This window comes from Hyperolius riggenbachi, chromosome 4, assembly GCF_040937935.1.
Source record: "Hyperolius riggenbachi isolate aHypRig1 chromosome 4, aHypRig1.pri, whole genome shotgun sequence".
Taxonomy (NCBI): domain Eukaryota; kingdom Metazoa; phylum Chordata; class Amphibia; order Anura; family Hyperoliidae; genus Hyperolius; species Hyperolius riggenbachi.
Genome location: NC_090649.1, coordinates 204773203 through 204793446, shown reverse-complemented (window position 1 = coordinate 204793446; position 20244 = coordinate 204773203). Strand labels below are relative to the sequence as shown.

The window sequence follows — 20244 nt, the reverse complement described above, 5'->3', positions numbered from 1 at the left end:
TTAAAGCAAATCTGAAAGCAAACCTGTGACTTTAAAGGGAACCTAAGCCAAAGCTCAGGTTCAGAAACACATACTTACCTGAGGGAAGCCTCTGGATCCTAATAAGGCTTCTCTCACTGTGCTCTGGTCCCCTGTTGCCACTCTCAGATTCTCCTGCTGATTGGGGCTGCTCTTCTGGCACAAGCACAGCTGTGCTGCAGCCTTGTGAGCACGGCCGTGCCTGCGCAGTAGCTCGGAGCCGCTTGCGCACGAGTGGCTCCAGCTTACTGCATAGACGCTGTTGTGTTCATGCAGGTGCAGTATGGCTGTGCTTGAAGAGCCCTTGTCAGTAATCTTTGGAGGGTCCATGTTTGGTGATGGGTGAACAGGGGACAGCTAGGGAATTCTCATTAAGATTCAGAGGCTTCCCTCTTCTTAGGTAAGTATGTGATTTTGTACCAGTCCCACTGCTGGAACGGCGAGCTCAAGGGGGATGGGACTCTTCTAGATTATCCAGAGGCATCCCTTTACTGAGCTAAGTAACTTGCTCTCCTATTTGACTTCAGTTACACTTCCAAACATCCAAGAACAGTTATTATCCTCCACAGAAGCTTTTCTATAAAAAGGCATGGCTAAGTCCCGTCAGTATCTGTCATGTATGGAGTCAGGACTGCAGTACTGCTTGTTTTCTGGAGTCCCAAACTCTCAGATTTAGGAACACAAAGTAAAAAATTTGATTTAGATGTCTATTCCAGGGCTTTTTTACTAAGGCTCTTGTTATGGTATTGAGTACTGAGTCATGAAGCCAGTCACCAGTGAACATCATGGTAGGCAGACAAGATATCCAGCAGCCAGAAAACTGCCTGTAATTTCATTTTACATGCATCCACTGAGCAACAGTAAGAAATCCTTAAAAATGCTTCGCTGCAATATCTTTATAGGGTTAGTCTTAATAACATTAAATAACTGTGATGTACTGAACTGCTCTGTCAGTGAATTCATACTTTCCACATGTCACTGAAACCAGGTTGAATGATGTGGTGAATAAAATCCTCTCAGCTTAAATGTAAATACAAGGTACATTCAGGTTTAATGAAGGCTATCGTGAAGATGCGTAAATGAAAAACACTGCAGGATAGTTAATACCAAATAAAATGCTTTAATGTGAAAGAATGTGTAGAAAATACAGGGCACAATATACAGTATGAATACTCCTTCTCGTTTATGTTAGGGAATAGCCTTTTGCATTTGCTGTATTTTCATGAACATTTTTCTATGATTTCACGAATAGTGAAATGCACATTTGAACAAAACCTAACCAGGCTCTTTCTGATGTCCACAGTCCTCCAAAAAGAAAAGCTAAGGCAAGGTTGTCCAACTCCAGTCCTCAAAAGTCCTCACACATTTTTGGGCACGGATCAAATTAATTGATGGTACTGAATCAGGAAAGGTGTGGTTCATCAAGAAGAACACATTTCTCCATTTCTCAGCCTGTCCTAAACACTGGCATGGATATGACCCTCGAGGACAGGAGTTGAACAGCCCTGAGCTAAGACAAGGAACAAGATACATTTCAGGTATATGGTAGCACAGGAATTGCAAGACCAGGTTACTTATCTAAATGATTGAATATTGTGAGATAAATCCATTGAAGATTTAGGATCGCACTTGTGATGTGGAATTAAAAACTAACTATGCCAATCAAATCACATTAATAAGAACTAGTGGCATTGCAGATATATCCTATTCTGTCCAATCCAATCACTCCTCTCATACTAAGATCAGTGACTTTCACAGCTTGATATGCAAACAAACAAGGCTGGAAAGCAAAAAAAAGAAGGCAACAATATTTTGTAAAATGGAAAGGTCATGAAGGTTATTCTTTATATATGATTTGGGTGGTGTAGTGTGGACTCCAGGCAACCAAAATTTACTCAAACTTCCCCTCTTACTTACTGTATTTTTTGGTCTGTCCACTTATTGCTGGTTTAATGCAGGATAATACAACAGCTTGCAAGAGGAAAGCCTAGCAATATCCATATAGGAGTGTCAGAAGGACTAAATGTCCTACATAGAATACATTCTATACATAGGGCAGAGGGTATACCTAAGTGCTTTCATCTCTATGAATTTATTAGAACTTAAAGCAGACCTGAACTCAGAACTTCCTCTCTGCTCTAAAAGATAAGCAACAACATAATAACCTTTAAAGAAAAATATTTTTTTGTTACAGCTGATACAAATCCTGCAATAAATCTGCAGTTTATCTACTTCCTGCTTTCATGGAAGCAGACATATTGTTAACATCCTGTGTTTACAAATTAGCTCTTCTGCTGTGGCAGTCAGCTGACACAGCTAAGGGATCAAATTACAATTTGTGTTTAGTCACAGATGAGGGCAAAACTCAGGCTAAGTACATACAGAGTGCATTTCTATATGTTTTCCTTCTGTCCATGTTTTTCTTCTGTCCAGAGTTCAGGTCCACTTCAATACAGGAATCAACCAGAAGATCAAACTTTAGCTTCAGACAGCCGACCTGGACAGTGCTAAAATCATTTTCTCCTAAGTCTGATTTGTTACGTAAAATATTTCTTCCCAGGGCCGAATTTACCATAAGGCACTGTAGGCACGTGCCTACAGGCCCCTAATGATAGAAAGGTGACTCACTCCCCTCCTCAAGCACCTCCCTTCCTCCTTCACTCCCCTCCTCAAGCACCTCCCTTCCTCCTTCCCTCCTGATAAGAGAGTAAATGAGAGGTTACTCACACAGCTCTTAGCATTCCACTGATGAAATCTCCTTTCAGTCAGGGGCACCTCTGGCTACTTAATATTGAGGGTACTTCTGGCTACCTAATACAAAGGGGCACCTGTAGCTACCTATGACAGACAAGGGAAGTAAGGAAGAAGTGACAGCTGGGCCAGCCAATACACTTGCGGTGAAGTTCGGCAGGGGTTTGCAGGTTCATGGAGGGTGAAGTCTTAAGGAACCAGATCATCTGTGCCTACAGGTAAATCCAGGCCTGTTTCTTCCTATTATAAATGTTATGATATTTACAATGCTTGTGTGCAATAGCTGTGACAGAAGGATGGCTTTACTTTAGCAGAGTATTGCAGTACCACCTTTGGTCACAAGATGGAGACTCTTTTCTTGTCCATTTCATCTTTACTCTTTATTCAGAGTCTGTGTTGCTCAAGGCACAGAAAATAATTTTAGCTTTGAGATGGTCCGAAATGAAATTTGATAATGCAGCAGAGCGTGAAGTGTTGCATTAGTTTACCAATGACAACACGGTGTATTTTGTGGAAAATATCTTGAGCACAAATTTAAGTATTTAACCTTAACATTTAAACAAGAGCGACAGAAATAGTAGTAAAGATCTATCTTGCCATACAATCAAAGCTGATGTGAGAAAGTTTTAAAGCCTACTACATTATACTTACTCCAGTGGTTGCTTAATTTGGGCTCTGGCTGGCCCACTGATAGTTTGAATATTGGCAAAGTGCAATTATTTGCAATTCTTTTTCAGCTATGTGATGTTCCCTTCATCAGAGTTTGCAGGACTTGTAGCCATTTATAAGCTAGTGTCTAACCCAAATTGCTCCTGCTGACATAAATACCTTCCTAATGCCTAACCCTACATTCTAAGGGCTGACAATGCCCCTTGTCAAGGCGATTGCCTGTGAATGGCAAAGTACTGCGGCTGTGGAATCCTAGCAGAGTGATTCCACTACAGTACTTGTGATTTGCATAAATCTCATGAGGAATGAGAGAAGTTTGAGCGAGGACATGGGCGGCCAGGGCCATGCAGGCACAGTGGCCACCGACTGACCAGTCGCCTGAAACAAAACTGGCTCGCTGCGGGGGACCAGATGATCGGTCGCCAGGAGCGTCCTGCGCATGTGTAGTACGAGATTTCCTCATACTGCGCATGTGCTGGACAGCGACTGTGACAGGAGCATGATCAAGGATGCGCAATGCCAGGGCCGCGCAGGCGCAGTGGCCACCGACTGGTCAGAAACTAGCTTGCTGTGGGGGACCAGAGGTACAGAGTGTCCCAGCACGGTCACAGGATGTCTGCAAAGGGGGGGGGGGGGGGGTGAGGCGGTAGAAGCCCCAGGTAAGTGAAACTCTTTTTTCCCCATTAGTTAAGGTTCCCTTTAAAGTGGACCCAAATTAAAAATACAAGATTTCAGAAATAAAATCTATTTTCTAAATTATAATAATAAATAGCAGCCTTTTTTCAGCTGCATGATGACAAATATAAAATATTTTACATTTATTGGAGGAACCCCTCCCTTCCTTTCAAATTGCCGGCATTTTTCCGGCAAACTGGTGGAGTAGATGGTGTCCGGCAATGGAGGAATTGCTAATGGCTGCCCCCAGTATAACCCTAGTTATGCAAAGAGAAGGGTGAAAAGCATGCACTGAAATGCTCATAGGTTTGAAGGAGTGTTTATTTATCTTTGTATATGTCAGAGTGGTGCAACTAAATCTTTTTAATTAAAAAAATGTTTGGTTTGGGTCCGCTTTAAGCACGCCATACATACCAACTGATATGGAGCAGAAGCACCATAACCTGTCAAGGACAGCCGCATTGTCAGAGGTGCAAGCAGAGGTAGCAGTTTCTCAATGGTTGCTGCTAATATAGAGGAGATCATTACCAGCATAGCTCCAATGAAAAATACAGTAGTTGGAGGAGGGCCCTTATGTAAAAGAAGAGACAAAATCTCTCTCTTCTTGGGTTTGAGACAGAGACTTAACACACCCCCCCCCCACACAAAAAAAAAAATCACTGCCCAAAAAGAAAAAAATAAAGAACAATATTTCAAATGATCTTGAGTATCTTGAGTAGTCTCTCTAGACTGCTGTGGATTTGAAAAAATACAGCTCAGATTTGTATGGTAAAAATGTTCATATGTTCCTCTCTAAATGAGATGGTCCAAAGGGCAGTGACACATGGATGCCTCTGTCCCTGTGACCCTGTCATTACCAGCAATAAAGTCACAAGTGAAATGCTGGAGAATTACTAGCCAAAATGTTAATGAAGGTCAGTAGCTTGCAGTGGAACAATAAACTGATTTGATGCTGGTGATACTATAGCCAGCAAGAATTGGCATTCAGGCAGCTCACTACTAGCTCTTACTGTCTAGTAGCAGTAGCTGAATGGTTTATCAGCAGCGTGAATCAATGTGATTGTGTCAACGCTACACACATGCCATGCCTTAAAGAAAATCTGTAACAACAAAAAGTTACCCTGGGGGGTACTCACCTCGGTAGGGGGAAGCCTCTGGATCCTATCGAGGTTTCTCCTGTCCCCCTGTGTCCCATTGCGGTCTCGCTCTGGCCCTCCGAACGGCTTGGGCCGCTGTACTGCACAGGTGCAAGTCTCCTGCGTAGCAGAGCGGACCCGACGGAGATCGGCTATTTCCGCCTATCTCCGTGCTGAGAGCTGCAACAGCGCCACCCGCAGGAGCCAGGGAAGGTAAATAAATTTAGCTTGTCAGGCTTGTCGAGCCTGGATTACCGGAGACTTCGGGGGAGCCAGCACTGGATTGCCTGCAGCCACAGCGGAGGGGGAAGTCTCTTGGGGACCCAGAGGCTTCCCTCTACCGAGGTGAGTACCCCCCAGGGGAACTTTTTTTGTTACAGGTTCTCTTTAAAGTGAACCAGACAGAGGTTAAAATAAACTTAGGAGATAGACAATTAGATTTATCCTCCTACTCCTAAAATGACTTTTTAAAGTATACCAGGGTTTTCTTTTATATTTAAACAATTACAAAATAGGTTGAATGTTTTACTGTCTCTAATCAGGAACAGCCTCTTAAGTGTTCCAGAGTTAGGGGAAAAGGTCAATAGTACTTGTATTTCATCTCTCCCTGCCCTCAGAAGTGGGATTCTGAAAGAAAAACTTTTATGGCTGTACTTTGCTTATTAGTGATGTTTCCTGTATTCCGGACAAGGTACCGGCAAGACAAAATCTGTCACTTCCATGCCTAGAAATTAACTCTTTCAGGCAGCAAAAGTAAAACAGCCTGGTTATGAATATGTTTTGTACTGTAAATACACGTTTATCTCATCATGTCACATATCAGCTAGGGTACACTTTAAAGCAATACTTGTAGGCAGGGGCGTAGCAATAGGGGTTGCAGAGGTTGCGACCGCATCGGGGCCCTTGGGCCAGAGGGGCCCCAAGGGGCCCACCCTCAACTTCAGTATTAGCGCTCTATTGGTCCTGTGCTCATAATAATCACTTCTATAGATACTTTGAATAGTGGTAATCATTAACAAACTGTTCCCCATTCCCTTCTTACACCGCTGACACTGTAGTTGCTATTGGCAGGTTTTGGTGCGCCGTATCAATTTTTATGTATAGAGTGCTTAGAGGGCCCCATTGTAAAACTTGCATCGGGGCCCACAGCTCCTTAGCTACGCCACTGCTTGTAGGCAATAAAACACATATCAAACAAAGAAGCCACATTACAACTTGCACTATACGATCTATATCATACCTCTGTAATCACTCTCTGCAACAGCACTGTGCTCCTCCTGCCCCTCAGTGCTAAAGAAAATCTATCATAAACCAGCCCATTAAAAAGCAATTGTATGATGAACAAATACAAAGCCAGAAGCCATCTTCAATGAAATCTGGATGTCAAAATACTCAACAGTTTTAAATATTTAGACTGCTGAATCTAGTCAAAATGGAAGTGCAAGTAAGGGAAGTTGGCTTTAATGCTTCCTACTCATTACCTATTACACCAAAGGCCCAGAGTGGGGCATTGCTAAAGTTAAAGAGACACTGAAGCGAAAAAAAAAATATGATATAGTGAATTGGTTGTGTACTATGAATAATTACTAGAAGATTAGCAGCAAAGAAAATATTCTCATACTTTTATTTTCAGGTATATAGTGTTTTTCTAACATTGCATCATTCTATAATATGTGCAGATTACACAACACTCAGCATTCAAAATGAGTCTTTCAGAGCAGTCTGTGAAGTAATGACCTCTCCTCTAGCAGAGGAAAAGTAAATAGTCCAGGAACAGTTGAGATAATAAAAGTCAGATAACAGCCCTCTCCACGACTAAAGGCCCATACACCAGTGCTGGGCCGAAATTACGCATGAGCGTAATTACGCATCGTAATTCAATGTAAATTTACGCGTAAGCGTTACGCGTAACTTACGGTCTTACGCGTAATTATTTACGCGTAAGACCGTAAGTGGTATCGTAATTACACTGTCTACCGTAATTGCTAGGCATGCGTAATTTTACGAACACCTACGCGTAATTTTACGCGTAATTACTAACATAAAATCTCCCATTTTCTAAGAGTAGCCAATCAGTCAACATCCTAAGCAACCAATAGTATCTTCTCCCGCCCTTCAGTATAAGCGTACGTTTTGACGCATACGAATGATATGTACGCAATAACTGTCACATTGACGGCTATTGCGTACATATCGTCCGCATGCGTCCAAAAATACGCATTAATGGTCATTACGGCACTACGCGTAACATCGTAGTGTAAGCTCCTTCATTACGGTATCCTTACGCGTAATTGCGTAAGTTTACGCGTAATTACAGTGATGTACCGTAGATAATTTCCTACGCCGTAACCGTAATTGCGTAATGCGTAATAGCGTAAAATTACGCGTAATGATCTGTAAGTGTAGATTTTTCCATTACGAGCAGCACTGCCATACACACGTTGGATTTCCGCGAACGACGGGTCATTTGAACGTCCTGTCGTTCCGTCGTTCGCCCGCTAAATCGGGCGTGTGTACAGACTATCGTTCGTTTGATAAGAGTGGGTTTGAGCGATCCGCCCGGCTGTTTAGCAAATAATAAAGCAAAAACAGAGGCACCAGGAAGGATAAAATACACTAAAAACATTTTAAAAATGGGAGGTAGTGGTGGACTTCCAATTGAAGGCTTGATTTGTCTGATTCAGGTAAACTAAAACATTATTGGGTACTCCAAACAGCAATGCACTGCATTTTGCAGGTAATTTACCCGATTCTGCATGCGGTACACAAACAGGAGTAACTGTATCTGGGCTTTTATCAAGCACGGTGCCTCTGTGATAGCTGTTTTGTGTGATTCCTGCTTTCTCACAGACTTGTCACCTCAATGGCCATGCCACAAGAAAGCATCAGATATGCAAAATGGCTGCCCTGGTCAGTTTTCTGATGCTTCTGCCTCCCTGCATATCTATGGTGCCACAGGGGACTGTTTGTAATAATAAAACTTCACTGGATACAGTGCTAGCTCCTCCCCTCACTGCATTTTTTCTATTTTATTATGCAAAACCTAAATTTTGTCTTTTTTTTTAATGCATGATGTACATAAAACATTGTCATATTAGATGCACAGAAAAAAAACTGCGGAGACTTGGGCTTTAACTATCTACAGGAAAGTTGAAAACAAATATTTATTTTTTAATGCTCTCCATAAGATTTGCCGTACTAGTATTATTCTTCATAGAAACATAAATACAAGAAGCTTTTTGAAATAAATACTGTTTAAGATCTGTGTCTCACAAACTTTGCAAATAGGTATTACTGTAGATGATAAATACCTGCACTACATGTGAAAAAATTCCCAATACAGTTAGTACCTGACTTTCGAACACTTCAATTACAAAAGACCTGCCAAAGCAAATGGCCCGCAAATATGAAATCTGATGCTGAGGAAACAAGTCACATTTTTTTTCAAAAAGACCTTGTGGTTTTTAAGAAAATCGATTTTAAAAAAAATTCAAAGAAAACATTTTTTAAACTGGTAAAATTACATTTTGCTGTGGTACACAGAGGGCTGAGGGCACGGGGGACAGGAGTTACACAGCGTGTATGGGGGGTACAGAGGTGGCACAAAGAGGGACACTGAAGGCACGAGGGGCATAGAGGAGGTACAGGGGACAGACAAGGCACAGAATTTGACTTATGGACAGATTCAGGTTAAGTACAAACCTACAGTCACTATCTCCTTCATTAACTGGGTGCTACCTGTACTTTAAGAGACTTTCAAAATCTCTCTCTCATCAAGACTCTCATCTCATAATTAATTTAAAAAGCCTTTTGGATTCAGATATCCACTGTAATAACATTGCAGTGATGTGCCCTAGGAATCTAAAGCAAAACGGTTATTGGTGACTAAGCAAATCAAATGAAGAGAATTTGTAATGTTGTACCTACCCTGATGACATATCTGGAAGAGTTCTTGTCATCTAAATTGACTGTGAGTGAAAAGAAAACTGCTGTGCTGTACACTCCTTGTGTTTTGTAGAGTAACTCGTTGAAGTCCCACTTGGTTTTGGAGTAATCTGGAAAATCCCATCCTCCACAGTCCTCCAAGACTTTTAGCATTGGGAGGACCCCCAAACGGTCTATCTCCTTCATGTTGAGACAAGAACGGAAGAATTCTTTCACTTTCTTCTCAGAGGACCCTTTGTGCTTTCTGCGCACAGGTTGCCGGAGGAGGTAGTGCAGTTTCTCTTCATTCTCTTCTGCTATAGCGGTTATAGCACCATAGACAACCTTGTCCTCCGGGATTCTGTTCTTCCTAAGCCACCCTCCACAAGCAAATGAATAGAAGTCAGTGCAAGGGGGTATTGTTGGGTCTAGGTTGTTAGTTATGATTTTGGAAGCCCTCATGAAAGCTTTTCTCTCTTGACATTCCTCTAAACATTGACCATCCTGCTCCATTAACACATATTTTACCACCAACATACTCCCCAAAATGATGCACAAGCCTACTGCAAAGACCAGACCTGACAGCAGACAAGTCTCTCTTCTATTCCAGTGTGGAATTCCTTTGGACTGCTTTTTGGAGTTCACCTGGATATTGAATCCATTGGATAGCGTACTACTGCTATTGAATTTGCTGACATATCTGACTTCCTGAAATTCATCATAGTGAGCTGTGAGAGAGTAGGTCTTTTCCATGTCCGCTAAACTTAACATGTGTCCTTAAGAGTTGATGTGGAAAGAAGAAAGATTGATGTCCATCAAGTTTCACAGAAAGTTCAGTGAGAGATCAGCCCACACTAGGCTCTAGCAGTTTTACTATATCCAGAAGACAAGTATCAAGTACCTGTAAAAATGCATAAAACTGTTACAACCATAGATGATGCTGTCATTACATTGTGATGTACATAATGTGTCTATTTACAAGATGAACACTCATCAGGGAATTCATATCAATATTAAATGATAACCAACAACCCTATAGTTCTTGCACTAAACTTCGTATGAATATGTTACGGCATTTTTAACGAAAATGGAAAATTCAGTAGAAAGACTAAATTGCTAAGTGAATGCTGCTGATGCTGAGTGTCAGCTATGAAATCTATGGAATACTTAAAGCGGATCCAAGATGAAAAACTAACTATAACAAGTAACTTGTCTATATAGCTTATCTAAAGTTTAGATAGTTTACACAGCAAATCTAGCTACAAACAGCTTTAATAGAATATGATTATTTCTTCCTGTGATACAATGACAGCAGCCAGGTTGTTTGTAAACATTACACAGAGGCAGGCTTATCTGTATCTTGAGAACTCAGCCTGTGAAAAAAAAACGAACCCCCCCTCCTCCCTCCTCTCCTCTGCCTCTGAAATCAATGGCTAGTAACACCTCCTCCTCCTCCTGCCCAGACTGAGCTCCCATGAGCCCTTGCTACTGCCAAGGCTCTCTGAAAACCTGTGGGCATGGTTTATTTAGTTTATAGGGAATTAGAGACTAGTATTTAAACAAAAACAAAAAGTATTTGGCTTGAGAAATGCCCTATAAACAATAGGAAAGGAACACAATTATGCAATGAGTAAAAGTTCACCTTGGATCCACTTTAAATGTGCTAAAGTAAACATCTGTGACATATCAGCATATAAATACTAAATACATATACTACGCTCGTTCTTGCTGATCAGAATCTTCTGATAACATGAAGGTACATGAGCCATGGTGTGGCAACAGTGATAACAGTGATTCCTAATCCAGTTAGCTAGGAAAGCCATTGTACCTATATTCTAATGTCATTTCCTAACATAAATAGGGAGCTGGGACATCTCTGGGTTTGGAGGACGACCGATTCTGCAGGACTTATGCTTTTTTCCCCTTATTCACCCATTGGCATCACACTATTCTATGCTAATGCTCTCATCCCAATGAAGAAAAGAAGCAGAAAGGGAATAGGCATAGTTACCTAATCCCTGGTCAATGGCTACATTTGTTATGGGTTTGCCATAGTGGTGGTTACATGCTATAATGGGGACATAATAGTGACACTTGTCATATGGGGACATAATGATGGCACTTGTTATGTAGGGGTCATGAAGGCAGGACTTGTTATATGGGGAACCTAATAGTTACATATGTTGGAGGGGCATAATAAAGACTCTCCCTATGGGGTACATAATATCAGCAGTTGATATACTAGGCACATAATGACCTCAGTTATATAGGGGACATAATGGCTATACTTGTAACAGGGACGTAACGTTGACACTTATTGGGGGGCGAGCATTCTGATGGTGCTTGTTATATGATGACATAAAGCTTTGGTATATGAGGGAAATGCTCGTGTTATGGAGTGTTTAATGCATATGAATCAGCACCATCTTCTTCCAAGACCGGTAGCTCACATAATAGATCTTATTGTCTTGAAATATCTCTGCAGAATGTTGGCAGGATGAAAGAATTCCCCCAGGACTCCAATGGCAATGTTTCGGAAAGAGCAACCTCTCCTATTCGAGCCACTTTGCCAATGTGCTGAGGAGATATTTTTAGAAAATAAGAGCTATTATGTGAACTACTGGTTTTACTATATATATGAAGATTTAACAAGCTGATCTTTTGAGAAAAAAGTGCTGATTCATAAGCATAGAACTTTGATAAAGTGACCTACAAAATGTCCGGGGCGCCTAGAATTGGCTCATCCATCATCAGTGTTGCCCATCAGTGGGAATTTGCATATTATGGGGTGGGCATAATGGCAATCACTTATTATGGGGAGAATTAATGGTGGGAACACAATGAAAAAACACTAAATATGACACTGGTTATATGGGTGCATAATGGCTGAACTTGCTATGGGGAGAGGTCATAATAGTGACACTATAGTGACACAATATAGAGTACTTGGTATGGTGAGAATACTGCTGTGCTGGTAATGATCACTTCTATCTATGTATGTGTTGAATAACTGTAATCATTAACAAACAGGTCCTCTCCTCTGCTTACACCTCTCATATTGTGGACGTCCTTGGCAGGTTTTGTTGTGCCATATGAATTGTTATATATATATATATAATGCTTTGCGAGGGGGATATAAAACTTGCACTGGTGCCCAAAGCATCTTAGCTATGCCACTGCAAAAAGCTATATGGCAGCTTCATGCAGGGCCGCGCCTGGGCGGGTGCGGCGGGTGCATTGCACCCAGGCGCCGGCCTGTGACAGGCGCCGGCGGCGGCAGGTCGTCCTCCTCCTATATACCATCTCCCAGCTGAGCTCGCTGAACACACTGTGCGGGCGGCTGCGCCTGACGTCACATGTAGACGTCGGCGCAGCCCAATGGGGAAACAGGAGGCAGGCATACCACCAGCCCACCCACCTGACCTAATGTCGCGCTTGACGGGGGGGAGGAGCCTCAACGAGTGAGACTGCCTCGGCTTCCCGCCCGACCCGACCCGTGCAGCCTGCGTGGAGACTGAGAGCGCGCCAGAGAGCTGCTAGCAGCGGCGCCAGCCAGCACAGCACAGACGCAGTAACTGCCCGCTCCGCAGCCCGGACTGCGCCTCCTAGTGCCGCCCGCCCCGGCGCCCGCCACCCGCCGCGCCACCGTCCGTAGTCACAGCAGTCTCCACTGTGTGAGACTTCCCGACCCGACGTGCGTGCAGGTGCAGCCTGCGTGGGGAGAGCGCTCCAGTCCAGAGAGCTACTAGCAGCGGCGCCAGCCAGCACAGCACAGACGCAGTAACTGCCCGGCCTGCGCCTCCTAGTGCCGCCCGCCCGGCGCCCGCCACCGTCCGTGGTCACAGTCACCACTGTCTGTGTGAGACTTCCCGCCCGACCCGACCCGACCCGTGGTGCGTGCAGCCTGCGTGGGGAGAGCGCTCCAGAGAGCTACTAGGCTAGCAGCGACGCCAGGCCGCCAGCACAGACGCAGTGACTGCCCGCCCCGCAGCCCGGCCTGCGCCTCCAAGTGCCGCCCGCCACCGTCCGCCGTGGTCACAGTCGCCAGCACAGACGCAAATTACGCAATGACTGCCCGCAGCCCGGCCTGCGCCTCCTAGTGCCACCGTCCGTCCGTCCGTGGTCACAGTCAGCTGCAGCCGCCCGCAGAGCCACTGCCTGTCTGCCTGCCTATATGCTCCTCCACCCAGACTCAGCCAGAGGTGAGTGAATTGCTGCCAATAAGATTGCATTTGTGGTGGGGGAAATGAAATCTGGCTGCCATTAAGATTGCATTTGTGTGGGGAAATATGCTGCGATTAAGATTGCATTTGTGTGGTTAAATCTGGCTGCGGTTAAGATTGCATTTGTGGGGAAATCTGGCTGCCGGAAAGCTTGCATTTGTGGGGACATCTGGCTGCCGTCAAGCTTGCATTTGTGGGGACATCTGGCTGCCGTCAAGATTGCATTTGTGGGGACATCTGGCTGCCGTCAAGATTGCATTTGTGGGGAAATCTGGCTGCCGGAAAGATTGCATTTGTGGGGAAATCTGGCTGCCGGAAAGATTGCATTTGTGGGGACATCTGGCTGCCGTCAAGATTGCATTTGTGGGGAAATCTGGCTGCCGGAAAGATTGCATTTGTGGGGACATCTGGCTGCCGTCAAGATTGCATTTGTGGGGAAATCTGGCTGCCGGAAAGCTTGCATTTGTGGGGACATCTGGCTGCCGTCAAGCTTGCATTTGTGGGGACATCTGGCTGCCGTCAAGATTGCATTTGTGGGGACATCTGGCTGCCGTCAAGATTGCATTTGTGGGGAAATCTGGCTGCCGGAAAGATTGCATTTGTGGGGAAATCTGGCTGCCGGAAAGATTGCATTTGTGTGGGGAAATCTCGCTGCCGGAAAGATTGCATTTGTGTGGGGAAATCTGGCTGCCGTTAAGATTGCATTTGTGTGGGGAAATCTGGCTGCCGTTAAGATTGCATAATGTCAGCTATTGCAGCCCCGCACATTGTGCAGCCCAGCATGCGCAGTAGGAGCCTGCTTCCCATTAAATTGTGCAGCCACGTAAAACGTCCTAAATATCTCCGTTTGAGTCATTGCTATGCATGGAAGAGGGGTAGAAATGGGGTATCACATGCATGCGTAAAGAGGTGGAAGGTGTGGGTGTGATTAGGCAGGACATGGGTGTGGTTATGTGGTTGGGCGTGGTTAATTTAACCACTCCCATAGGCGCCAGAGAAAATCTTGCACCCAGGTGCCAGGCACCCCAGGCTCACCCCTGGCTTCATGCAACATTCATGCAACAGGAGCAGCTCATTTCCCAGCTCTGGCCAGCAATGTGAGATGGCAACATGCATTAGTAAAACAATGCCATTTGCTGTAAGTATGTAGAACATGGCAGAGAGGAGATCCAATGAAGGAACGTTTACAGAAGACTTGCTTTAAATACAGTTACTGCCTATGCTGCCAGCCTGTCACACTCTGTCCTTCCTAAAATGACCCTTAGCTAGCTTATCTAGTTCATCCATTGGTTTCTATAGATTATTGCACTCCACCACCACCATTGCTCTGTGCTATGTTATACTGAATGTCACTTATAGTGTAAGTGTTATTATTATTATTATTATTTAGTATTTCTATAGCGCCGACATATTACGCAGCGCTGTACAGTGTATATATATATCTTGTCACTATAGTGTAAGTGTTATGCTTACTATTCAATTGACATATCTTAATTAAGCACAATTTCAATTTAAAACATATCGTCGGGAGCTATATCAGCCAATGAGAAATAATTTTTATTGTTTGGATGGATCGGCCTGATAACAGCAGCATTGAAAGTGCTGCAGGTGAAGTTTGTACAGCAATGTGTGTTAAATGTCCAGGCATCACAAGTACAGGTTAAGACTGCCACCAAAAACAATTTGCAAATGTCCCTGTACCATTTAACCCAGTTGCTGCCAGCCCCCAACTCACAGAGGCGTATAATGTGAGGTCATACATCACTGCTGAATCCTATAGCCCTGGCATTGTTCTGCATGCTCTCACACTGGGTCACAGGGAGGCTGCCAGAGCTGCCTGGAACTGTGCATAGCCCTGATTTATTTCAGCAATAATCCTCTGACATCATTTCTCTTTATGATGTTCCTGTTCCTCCTATAAATATGTAACATTCCCAGGCACTCACACCGAAATAGAATAACCTCATGGCCCTTCCAAAGAAGACAGAGCTGCGGAAGTGTGCCAGAATATCAATGCATTCAATGAGTTCTCCTTGATGCCACAGGGTTAATGAAAACTCACTATAACCCATTAAGCAATGCAGCAGGACATGGCATAGGAGTGCAGGCTCCAACATCATTCCTGCTGGCAACTTCTAAACATCAGAGTGGCTCTCACACAACACATAATGCTATGAATGTGTTCATCTATCTATCTATCTATCTATCTATCTATCTATCTATCCATCCATCCATCCATCCATCCATCCATCCACCTATCAATATTACATTAATGCATTCAGTGTATGTGTTTCTACACAGTGTTATATTGTCACTCGAAATCTAGCAAGAGTATCTTTATATCTATCTCTCTCTCTCTCTATCTATCTATCTATCTATCTATCTATCTATCTATCTATCTATCCATCTATCTATCTATCTATTATCCATTCATCTATCCATACATCTATTGATATTACATGAATGTATTCAGTGTAATTGTGTCTGCACACTGTTACATTGTCACTAAAAATCTAGTAAGAATATCTATCTATCTATCTAGCCATCTGTTATCTATCTATCTATCCATTATCTATCCATCTATGTATCGATATTGCATAAATGTATTCAGTGTGTGTCTGCACAGCGTTAAATTGTCACTAAGATTCTAGTGAGAACAATTCTATCTATCTATCTATCTATCTATCTATCTATCTATCCATCCATAAATCTATCAATCCATATTATATGAATGCTTGAGTATGTCTACACAGTGTTATAGTGTCACTAGAAATCTAGAGAGAATATCTATCTATCTATCTATCTATCTATCTATCTATCTATCTATCTATCTACCCATTTATTTATTTATTTCTCTATCTATCTATCTATCTATCTATCTATCTATCTATCTATCTACCCATGTATATCTATCTATCTATCTATCTATCTATCTATCTATCTATCTATCTATCTATCTGTCTGTCTGTCTGTCTGTCTGTCTGTCTGTCTGTCTGTCTGTCTATCCATACATCTTTCAATCCATATAACATGAATTTATGCAGAGTGATTATGTCTACACAGTGTTTTATTGTCACTGGAAATCTAGAGAGAATAATTTCTTCTTACTGGTTGGTGTTTCATTGGCAGTAATGCCTTAAATTCATTTAATGCACCTCAGCGTGAATTAATAGGAAAATCAATAAATAAATAAGAAAATGCAAAATGAAAACAATTATACCATGCATCACATTTAACCAGTAGAAACCTTCAGTCGCAGTCTTGATGCTATAATAAGTAAGCTTTATATGAGTGATTTTTATGTGTGACACCATAATAGACATGCCACACACTTGCTAACGCTGATGGTGTAAGACCTAAAAGCCATAGCCTATGATACATATAAATGCAAGTTGATATATATATTCTCTTCCCAGAACTTATTTGAAGTTCTGGGAAGAGAATAGGCAGAGATCATGTGCTGTAAAGTGTTAATTTGCATATCTGCGTAGGTACTTGAGCATTTCTATGGGATCTTCAGACAATGCTGCTGTATTCTGTGGTTTGTGGGCATAATGCTCTGGAAAACATGCGTACCATCATCTTGATCATCTTTATCATACATCTATTTGTTTTTCTCCAGCTCTCTTGTAATCCTGAATTCTATGCAGTATAGAGTAGATCATGGTTTTATCAGAGCTTATTTTCCTGTCCGTGGCTAATGAATTGGCTTGAATTTGGACTGTTATTTCCTTTTGTCACTGGTTTAGTACTGACCCTCAACTGTACGTTTGCCTAATATCTTGTATCCTGATTTGACTTGACAATGTGCCTTCCTTGTACATATTGCATATACAGTATATCAGGATTCCACCTGTGGATAAGTGTATGGCCACATTGCTCCTTAACTGCCAGTCCTCTCATTGTACTATTACTTGGGTCTATTCCAGATGATCCAGATTGACCAATTTCATACTAATGCTTCAGACTTTAGGAACTAAATTGTATTCTTCTTATTGTTGTTGTTATTACTTCTATTCAGTAGTATTCCCTTGCTAGAAACTATGAAACACCTCACTTACATCCTGTTTATAGATAAAGTTCCTATGGTGTGAATACAAACAATAAATGAGTAACTATATATAAAGTGTATGTTGCTGGAATTGGGACTTATGTTTGACATCATGTTTGTGGAATTTAGACAGACCCTAACAATACATGGAAAGATGCACATGACTGATTTATATCAATGAATTTGTATAATATGCCACTATAATAGGAAGGATGTGAATTGGGTGCCTGCATTTATATATATGCTCAAGAAAACACCCACTGATTCATCTCTCTACATGAGTGCTCGGAAAGAGAAATAGCATTAGATTCAAACTAAAAAAAGAGCTAATGCTGTAATATGACAATGACATCACATGTAAATGTGTGCCATTAATGACTTCTCACTCAGTCACATAAAGCTGCTATAAAAGGAAACAGCTTACTAGAGGTCAGTTATACACTCAGGAAACTGTATTAGTGTAATTATGTGCTGCTGTACATAACTCATGTGCATGTCTTGTCTGTGTCTGCCTCTACACATACATGTCATCATACATACTCATGTGCATGTCTTGTCTGTGTCTGCCTCTACACATACATGTCATCATACATACTCATGTGCATGTCTTGTCTGTGTCTGCCTCTACACATACATGTCATCATACATACTCATGTGCATGTCTTGTCTGTGTCTGCCTCTACACATACATGTCATCATACATACTCATGTGCATGTCTTGTCTGTGTCTGCCTCTACACATACATGTCATCATACATAACTCATGTGCATGTCTTGTCTGTGTCTGCCTCTACACATACATGTCATCATACATACTCATGTGCATGTCTTGTCTGTGTCTGCCTCTACACATACATGTCATCATACATAACTCATGTGCATGTCTTGTCTGTGTCTGCCTCTACACATACATGTCATCATACATACTCATGTGCATGTCTTGTCTGTGTCTGCCTCTACACATACATGTCCTCATACATACTCATGTGCATGTCTTATTCGTGTCTGCCTCTATACATACATGTCCTCATACTTAACTCATGTGCATGTCTTGTCTGTGTCTTTCTCATACATGTCCTCATACATACTCATGTGCATGTATTGTCTGTATCTGCCTCTACACATACATGTCCTCATACTTAACTCATGTGCATGTCTTGTCTGTGTCTGCCTCTACACATACATGTCCTCACACATACTCATGTGCATGTCTTGTCTGTGTCTGCCTCTACACATACATGTCCTCATACTTAACTCATGTGCATGTCTTGTCTGTGTCTTTCTCATACATGTCCTCATACATACTCATGATGTGCATGTCTTGTCTGTGTCTGCCTCTACACATACATGTCATAGTTACATAGTTATTTTGGCTGAAAAAAGACATACGTCCATCGAGTTCAACCAGTACAAAGTACAACTCCAGCCCGTCCCCCACATACCCCTGTTGATCCAGAGGAAGGCGAAAAAAAACCCACCAGGCATGGTCCAATTAGCCCCAAATGGGAAAAATTCCTTCCTGACTCCAGATGGCAATCAGATAAAATCCCTGGATCAACATCATTAGGCATAACCTAGTAATTGTAGCCATGGATGTCTTTCAACGCAAGGAAAGCATCTAAGCCCCCTTTAAATGCAGGTATAGAGTTTGCCATAACGACTTCCTGTGGCAATGCATTCCACATCTTAACCACTCTTACTGTAAAGAACCCTTTCCTAAATAAATGGCTAAAACGTTTTTCCTCCATGCGCAGCTCATGTCCTCTAGTCCTTTGAGAAGGCCTAGGGACAAAAAGCTCATCCGCCAAGCTATTATATTGCCCTCTAATGTATTTATACATGTTAATTAGATCTCCTCTAAGGCGTCTTTTCTCTAGACTAAATAAACCCAGTTTATCTAACCTTTCTTGGTAAGCGAGACCTTCCATCCCACGTATCAATTTTGTAGCTCGTCTCTGCACCTGCTCTAAAACTGCAATATCTTTTTTGTAATGTGGTGCCCAGAACTGAATTCCATATTCCAGATGTGGCCTTACTAGAGAGTTAAACAGGGGCAATATTATGCTAGCATCTCGAGTTTTTATTTCCCTTTTAATGCATCCCAAAATTTTGTTCGCTTTAGCTGCAGCGGCTTGGCATTGAGTACGATAATTTAACTTGTTGTCGATGAGTACTCCTAAGTCCTTCTCCAAGTTTGATGTTCCCAACTGTATCCCATTTATTTTGTATGGTGCTAGACCATTGGTACGACCAAAATGCATGACTTTACATTTGTCAACATTGAGTTTCATCTGCCATGTATGTGTCCATATAGCCATCCTATCCAGATCCTGTTGCAATATGACACTATCTTCCTGAGAGTTGATGATTCTGCACAATTTTGTATCATCTGCAAAAATAGCAACATTGCTCACTACTGCATCTACTAGGTCATTAATAAATAAATTGAAGAGCACTGGACCCAGTACAGACCCCTGTGGGACCCCACTGCTAACAGTCTCCCATTTTGAGTACGATCCATTGACCACAACTCTTTGTTTTCTGTCCATTAGCCAGTTCCCTATCCATGCACACAAACTCTTCCCCAGTCCTTGCATCCTCAACTTTTGCACCAGACTTCTGTGGGGAACAGTGTCGAAGGCCTTTGCAAAGTCCAAGTATATCACATCTACAGCATTCCCAATATCCATATTAGCATTCACTACCTCATAAAAGCTGAGCATGTTCGTCAAACAGGACCTGTCTTTAGTAAACCCATGTTGATGCTGAGAAATAAGATTATTTTCTACTATGAAGT

At 42.4% G+C, this 20244-nt stretch overlaps 1 protein-coding gene across 1 annotated transcript in view; it reads right to left on the bottom strand.

The window, feature by feature from the left end:
• Window positions 1-20244, bottom strand: part of ECEL1 (endothelin converting enzyme like 1) — a 120804-nt gene that overhangs the window by 93730 nt on the left and 6830 nt on the right. Inside the window, exon 2 of the mRNA XM_068279331.1 lies at window positions 9177-10074. Coding sequence (XP_068135432.1) covers window positions 9177-9944 — 768 coding nt within the window. The 5' untranslated portion in view covers window positions 9945-10074. The remainder of the gene's footprint in view (window positions 1-9176; window positions 10075-20244) is intronic.